Consider the following 7,993-nt stretch of genomic DNA (forward strand, 5'->3'; position numbering starts at 1 on the left):
GTTTCCCCCTTCCACCTCTTTTTGTCTTTCAGACAGTTTCCTCCTGTTCTAGGCTTGGTGCTGCCATTGACCCCTTTGGTGTACCCATAGGCAATTTCCTGCCACTTCACTTTCCCATCTAAAATGGTTGCCCACATCCTACAGGTAAATTTTAATTAACTCAGGCAAAAGGGCCTCCAGTCTTTGGAGAGAATTTGAAGAAATCTTGCCTGAATGGTTCTGAGCATTGTTCTGCTTCTAGCCGCTCAGCATGTCTTGGCTGCTCCGGCTCTGCACGCGCTGACCATGAGCAGCAATTCCTCCCTCGGCAATGTGAAGGGCCTGAGGAACCTCACCACGCAGGAAGACGGGGCACTCAGAGTCACCGAGTCCATTGCTATAATCGTCATTGCTATTTTCATCTGTTTGGGCAACCTGGTGATTGTCGTCACCCTGTATCGGAAGTCTTACCTTCTCACGCTGAGCAACAAGTTTGTGTTCAGCCTGACCCTCTCCAACTTTCTGCTCTCTGTACTGGTGCTACCTTTTGTTGTCACCAGCTCCATCAGGCGAGAATGGATCTTTGGAGTTGTTTGGTGCAATTTCTCAGCCCTGCTCTACATGCTGATCAGCTCAGCCAGTATGCTTACGCTTGGACTCATAGCTATAGACCGGTAAGCAGCTCTTTTCTAATGAATCGTAACGAATTAGCTAGTCGTTCTGCAGAGTGACTCGTTGGCTGTTCATAGAGTTGAGAAGTGCTGCAGGGGAGAACTGCACGCAGCGTTGCAGTGTCGCTTTTCCTTTGGTCCCTTGGTGAAATTCTGGTACAGAAGAAAGTCTTGTCGCCAGTAATGCAGAATGCAGACACGCATCCAGAGATTTTTAAAGCTATTGGTGGTATAATAACATAGTACTTTAGAAGCAAGAAATAATGACTTAAAATTCTAGATTATACCCTAAACATGCACTCCCATGTAGGGACTTGTTTCGTAGCTGCATACGTGCCTTCAGGCGAGTTTTACGATCTTGACTGCAACAATATGTATTTTTACGTGTAATTATTTTTATAAACAGGGTCCCTTAGCCCGCTTTGAGTTTTGGAGAAAAGAGAACTAGATAGCAATATCATTAAGATATGTTCTTTTTCTGTGGGACGCCTTTGGCGCTCCTGTTGACTCTTTCTTTTCTTGTTCACCAGGTACTATGCTGTGCTGTACCCGATGGTTTACCCGATGAAGATAACAGGCAACAGAGCTGTGGTAGCTCTGGTGTACGTGTGGCTGCATTCCCTTATTGGCTGCCTCCCTCCCCTTTTCGGCTGGTCGTCTTTGGAGTTTGACCAGTTCAAGTGGATGTGTGTGGCGGCCTGGCATAAGGAGGCTGGCTACACTGCCTTTTGGCAGATCTGGTGCGCGTTGCTGCCTTTCGTGGTCATGACGATCTGCTACGGCTTCATATTCCGCGTGGCAAGAATTAAGGCCCGCAAAATCCACTGCGGTAGCGTTGTCATTGTAGAGGAGGACTCCCAGAGGAACGGGAGGAAGAACTCCAGCACCTCCACGTCGTCTTCTGGCAGCCGAAGGAACGCTTTCCAAGGGGTTGTCTACTCAGCCAACCAGTGCAAAGCTTTCATAACCATCTTGGTTGTCATCGGTGCTTTTGTGATTACGTGGGGGCCTTACATGGTAGTAATTACATCAGAGGCACTTTGGGGAAAAAACAGTATTTCCCCTGCCTTGGAGACGTTAGCTACGTGGTTGTCCTTTTCCAGTGCCATTTGCCATCCGTTAATTTATGGACTGTGGAACAAGACGGTGCGTAAGGAACTGCTAGGAATGTGCTTTGGGGATCGGTATTACCGTGAGCCCTTTGTTCAGCGGCATAGGACATCCAGGTTATTCAGCATTTCCAATAGGATCACAGGTAAGACGTGTGGCTCCAAAAGATGCTTTTCCTTAATACCAGTGAGGGCGGGGCTTAATGTCTGCGTGTGCTTGGCCTGTTTCAGGGCTCTGTAAGCAACGTGGGATGTTTCTGGAGGTTTTGGCAGTCTTTTGTTCAGGTTGTCATAGACGCTTGAAAGGAGAAGGTTTTTGTGGGAGTTAAGCTCTTTCTCCTGCTCCAATAAAATTTTCTCTGCCAGAGGAGACATAGCGATGAGGTTAATAACAATGTATTTTCTTCTCTCTCAAACATTTCTTTTCATGTGCCTACTGTTTTGTGTTGCCCAGATGTGAGCGCTACCAGTAGTACGCTTTGCAGCACTTCGATTCCTGGCTTTATGCTACAGCTCGTTGAGATTCGCTGAAGTTACACTGGTGTTAACTATTTCTGTGAATTCAGTGTTTTGGCTTAGTGGTTGTGAAGAAAAGATCATCAACAAGAGGAAAACTATTGATGACTCCCAAAGTTTTAGGCTGAGAGCTTCAGTTGCTTGGATTATGGTTTTTTTTTTTTTTGAATAGCAATGCAACAAAATGCTGATAACTTCGCTGGTCCTGTTCAGAAGCTTCCAAAAATAGGACATCTTCATGGTGTCCCTTGGGACATTTCATGCAGAGGCAGGAACTGAAGTTATTTAATTGGGAAGGAAGATCTATCATGCAGAAGGAAGGGGAGAGCAGCAAGGCATCCGTTATCTTTTCTGCAGCCTGGGATCACTGGGAGAGGCTCCCATCTAAATGAAAAAGTTCTGCAGCTGCAGGCACATCACAAGCTGCAGGAGCTCTCTAACGCTCCTGCCTTTGGCAAATCTGTATCTAGGAGGTGCTGTGGATGAATATGTTTGGATCTGAGTTAGGAGGGAAAGGACGGGAAATTTCTTTCTCTTTCCGAGTGATAAGAAGCTGACAGTGTCAAATTTGTCAGCGTGTATTAGCTGGAGGCTGATAAGGAGGGGGACAAAACCCCAACCAAGCCCACAACAAAACTTTGAAGTGGGATCCAAAGACAGCACCTTTGTAAGAATCCTAGAATCTCCCTTCTTGTTTTGGAGATTTGAAAGAAGCCAGGCATCTCGGTGCCTCAGCCTTGCTCGTGAGCTTCCTGCCACGCTAATGGCCATCCCAGCTGTAGGTGGCTGCCAGGTTATTCCCTGTCTAGATGGTGTCTGGCAAATATCCCTGTCTCTGAGTGCTCTGTGTTCTGCCTGGCTGGCTGATGGAACACATGCAAATGCAAAGAGAGTGGGAGAGAGGTGGTGCAGGTGGAAAGCAGACTTGCCATATGGAAAGACTCCAAGGATGCCTGAAAGCTGCTGGCTGGATTTCTAAGATGGGAAGTCCAGATGCTGTGCACTCTGGATCAGTAAGGTAAATTTATACATAAAGTAGTAAATAAAGCGGTAGAGTGGATATTACTGGAAGAGGTTTTTACTGTTGCAGACCCCTTAAACATCGCTTGTGTAACAAGAACAAAACTCTTGCAGATCTGGGACTGTCTCCTCATCTCACCGCCCTGATGGCAGGCGGGCGGCCATTAGGAAACAGCAGCAGCACAGGAGACACAGGTTTCAGCTGCTCCCAGGACTCAGGTAACTGAAAGTCTCTTGCTCTCTTTTCTTGGGCAGAAGGTTGCACTTGCAACTCTGCAGAACCTTCTGGGATAGTCTGTATTTAGGCACACAGAGGTCTGTCGGTGGATGGATCATACGAAGCATCTGGTCCAGCTGTTACAAAACAATTGCTGCAGTTGCTTTTTTCCCTCCTTGCTCTCAATATATTTACTTCCAAAATACTTTTTGCCCTAAGTGATGATGAGCTCTCCCTTGATGATGTGCCCTGGGAACAGGACTTGCTGCTTTTGTGCCCTTCTTCAGTTTTCTGTTGTTCTTCAGGGACTTCCCCTGTATCCATAAGGAATGGAGCAATAAATAAACACTTGGGATGGTTCTAGCTTATGATTCTGTCACTACTTAAGATCTCGCAATTGAAGATGGTTTGGAAAAGGGGAAAAAGATTTTGGCCAGTAATTTTCGATCCGGAACCACAGCTAGATTTTTTGGCAGTTAATTCAGCTACCACTCCTTAACTGCACTGCAGTTGTTTTAAAGAGTATTTCTGCTCTAGAGACACCAGAGGGTGATCTTCTAACGTCTGCTTGCTGTTAGAGGTTTGTTTCTTACTTCTGTAAAAGAAGTCTGGGGCTGGGATCGCTTTCTGGTAGTTGTTTTACAATGGCAGTTTTATGCCTGTTGTGGCCGTTCGGCAGCTGTGTGTGATAAAGGGGAATGGCCTCCTGGTAAACCTGCCTCACTTGGGAGGATGTTGTATTACCATCTTTTGAGGAATGGTACTGCGCAGTCTGGCCCAAGTATGTACCTACGGCTGTTAGAAGTGCCCCAGGTTGTTACAGAGGGGTTATGGTCTGTTCCCTGGGAATGGATACGCAGTGATTGCCCTTGTGAAATACCGTTTGACTGCGTGCCTTTACTGTGAGAAACTAAAGACCAGGAACTGAAGTCTTAGGCTCTCTTCAGTGCTGCCTGCTGCAGTACATGATCCTGTGACCTGTGATGCAGTTGTGGCTTTATCTGCCCTGGTAAACAGAAGCTGGGCTTTTCACACTGTGAAAAACACATGGAGTAGTAGGCAAGGAAAAATATCCAAGTGGTGCCAGCTGTATACAGTATACTGAAGCAGGAGGCCAGCGTCCTGATTGCTAGAAGTGCTGTCTTGGTATCAATTATTCCAAGGCCGAAGACTACCGTGTGCGAATGAGAGGCCAGCCTCTTCACGAGCTGTGTTTTGAAATGACGTGCTGCGGTTCTGCTTCACGGAAGAAAGCGTCTTTCTTCCTAGTGCCGTGCTTCTACTGCACATCATGTTTCTGAGGTGGATTCTCTACCCTTGGAGATGAGTAAGAGTCTGCTACTTTCAGCAGTTGGCCTCAAACCCGGCGCATCCACACAACAGCACAGAAAATCATTACATTATTCGGGACTGGATTAGGGCAGCAGCTCGCTCCCTTTCTTGTGTGCTGGAGGGAGGCCTATGACAGAACACACGAGTTTCACCTTAAGAAGTTTGTCACTTTGCTAAATCACAATGAATCATCAGCAAAGACCAGACTGATGGAGCAGTATGTTGTCTAGAGGTACGCCCCAGCCATGCCTTTGTCTCACTTTCTGTAAAATGGGCACTGGAACACCTCCTTATTACAAAGTAATGTATTTGGGGATCCAAACTAGTCAGGTGGTGAAGAGGGCTGTGAAGCCACAATCTGGAAGAGTTAGGAAACCTGCAAAGGCTCTTTGTCCTGGGCCTGTTATCACAGCACAGGAGTAAATGGACTGGAAGTGTCACGTGATCCCGTCTCCCCCAAACGCTAGCTCCACGTCTCCCTTACACGGCAGAGAGACCAGCATTGGAAGAGGGGAATAGGCTGCAGTGTGTGTGATGCGGAGATGCCTGGATGAATTTCCTTGAGCTTGTAAACTCTGTTTCTTATTGGAAAGGTGCAAAGCAAATGCAGGGAGGTGAAATAAAAAAAAAAAAGAAAAAGTCATCAGACAAAAATCATTCCCAAGCAGCAAGGGATTTTTCCCCATTAAAATACGCTTCAAGAAAGTCAAAATAGGCTATTAGAGACAAACTAAATTGAGCAGAACAACTCCCCAGTTCAGATTTCCATCCAGGTCTGATTACGGGCATGACATTTGGCAGCTATGGTTGTCTGCCTCTCAGGTAGCCATTGTTAGCCTTTGGTCTTTGTCAGGAAATGGGGGAAGTTGCCCTCAACTTCACCCTTTATTTACTGAAGGTAAGGTTTCCACTTTGCCTGCTGTCCTGTTGACATTATAAGCTTTGCAGCTGAGCGTTTTCGAGCTGCTTGGGGTTTTAAATGGCTAATGAGAAAAGATTTCCATATCCTTTCAGTGAAAACTCTGACCTCATCCTCCTTCTGTGCAGTGTTTAATTCAATCTGAAATTTACTCACAAAAGTTCCTTTTGAAGGAGCTACTAGAAAGTGAAAAGTTTTTGCCACCTCTTAAAAATTGTATCCCAGCGTTAGTCTGTTTGGCTCGAGAACTCCTGCTTTGTTTCAGGAACAGAGGCGATGCTTCTCGAAGATGATAGCTCCGACAGCCCTCATGCCCCTCACTGCGTCTGTCCTCCTCGAAGGAGGAGTTCAGTGACGTTTGAAGATGAAGTAGAGCAAATTAAAGGTGGGTTTAGGGGTAAGTATGGAAACCCTCAGAACCAACCAGAACTCTCTCTGTGGAATTTTCTCTTCAAACATCTTGGCAAAATTAACTTTTGCCCTCTTGCCAGCATGAGCTGATTATTTCCTTGGACAAATACGTTTCCATACATTTCCCATTATCTTTCTGAGTGATTACGTAGGGGCAGGCATCTAACTTTTTGTGCAGCTTAGTGAAAGATGGAGGTCTTGCAGAAGTTCCTCACAGAGCAGATACATAGATGCTACAAAAGCAACTACATCAACACTGAAGAGCAGGTGCATCCAAGGTAATAAAAGGTTAGGAAGAAGGATACTACTGTCTGCAACTGTAGTCTTCAGCCTCTCCTGGCGTGGAGAGTTCTACAGCTTCCCCACCAGAAGTGGGTCCCACAGTGTGGCTGGAACAAATTTAAGCCTAAGGACAGCAGACTGCTGATTTTATTCTGTTCTTGGAAGAAACTTGGAATTTGGGGACTGTTCATCCACAAACACAACATCTGGTGTTTGGGCTTAAAACATAGTATAAAATAGCTCTTAAAATATACTGTTCATGTCAGTGAAGTGTGAGATCTCAGCATAGAACCATAGAATGGTTTGGGTTGGAAGGGACCTTAAAGCCCATCTCGTTCCAACCCCCCTGCCATGGGCAGGGACACCCTCCACTAGACCAGGTTGCTCAAAGCCTCATCCAGCCTGGCCTTGAACACTTCCAGGGAGGGGGCATCCACAGCTTCTCTGGGCAACCTGTTCCAGTGCCTCACCACCCTCTTTGGGAAGAACTTCTTCCTGATATCTAATCTCAATCTCCCCGCTTTCAATTTAAACATCTTGGTCCAAATGCACCAAGAAGGCCTGTAGAGCTGTGAGTTGTGCTTAGAGCAGAGGAGGTACAAATTGAGTGTTCTGTTCCTTGTCTTTTGCATGAATTCTTGCCTGATGCCAGACAATTCCCATTGTTCCTAATCCTGGACTCTAGGTAGTAAGCAGAAATCAGGCTGTTGACTTCAGTTGGGTACAAACTCAGATCCATAAAATCCTGCCTGCACAGGTTCAGATTCAGAAAATCATTCAACATAAACTTAATTCAGATTTAAATGTGTATAAGCACTTTGCTTCATTGGATTATTTTTTTTCCACTTGCATTGGAGGTAATCTTTCTGTGCTTGACCTGCTGAGGTCACTCGGAAACTCTGTGTTCATAGCCTGGTTTAGGGACCCTGGGTATTGTTGGTGAATGCACTCTGTAGGGTAATTATTTTGCAGAGGGCACAATCATACCATTACAAGAGGATCAGTATTAGTCTCCAAGCATTTGCACAACCACGATGATCAACTGTTAATTTTCTGATATGTTGCTTTTATTTTTTTTTTTCCCCCAGAAGCTGCAAAGAATTCTGTTCTTCATGTAAAAGCCGAAGTCCATAAATCTCTGGACAGTTACGCATCCAGTTTAGCAAGAGCTATCGAAGCTGATGTGAAAATCAGCTTGTTTGGGGAAGATGCTTTACCAGGAGCTCTGTTCCCTGTGCGGACTCTGCCAGGAAGCAGTATGAACGCACGGCGTGGTGTCAGGCCTCATGCTAGCCAAAGACTTCAGTTGCAGAGCATCGATGAAGGGAATATTTGACAGGAGCACTGGAGTAAGAAAACAGAATGAAACCACTAAGCGGGACCTACTACAGCTGTTAGTGTTTCAACAGAGCCGAGGTATCTTCTCGGCACGTTTTCAGTGTTTCTGTCAACATGTGAAAACCAGCTGAATCCTTGTACTTACATTGGCGTGCTGCAGCAGTATTTGTGTACTGCTTAGGGTGCTATTGACTCTTTT

At 45.9% G+C, this 7,993-nt stretch overlaps 1 protein-coding gene across 1 annotated transcript; it reads left to right on the plus strand.

The window, feature by feature from the left end:
• Positions 1 to 213: 213 nt before the first annotated feature.
• Positions 214 to 7,792, plus strand: GPR161 (G protein-coupled receptor 161). The gene is made up of 5 exons (XM_010151241.1): positions 214 to 653; positions 1,181 to 1,905; positions 3,410 to 3,514; positions 6,029 to 6,148; positions 7,545 to 7,792. Exons 1-5 carry the CDS (start codon positions 214 to 216, stop codon positions 7,790 to 7,792), a joined length of 1,638 nt encoding a protein of 545 aa, XP_010149543.1.
• Positions 7,793 to 7,993: the final 201 nt, after the last annotated feature.

This window comes from Eurypyga helias, unplaced genomic scaffold, assembly GCF_000690775.1.
Source record: "Eurypyga helias isolate BGI_N326 unplaced genomic scaffold, ASM69077v1 Scaffold46234, whole genome shotgun sequence".
Classification (NCBI taxonomy): domain Eukaryota; kingdom Metazoa; phylum Chordata; class Aves; order Eurypygiformes; family Eurypygidae; genus Eurypyga; species Eurypyga helias.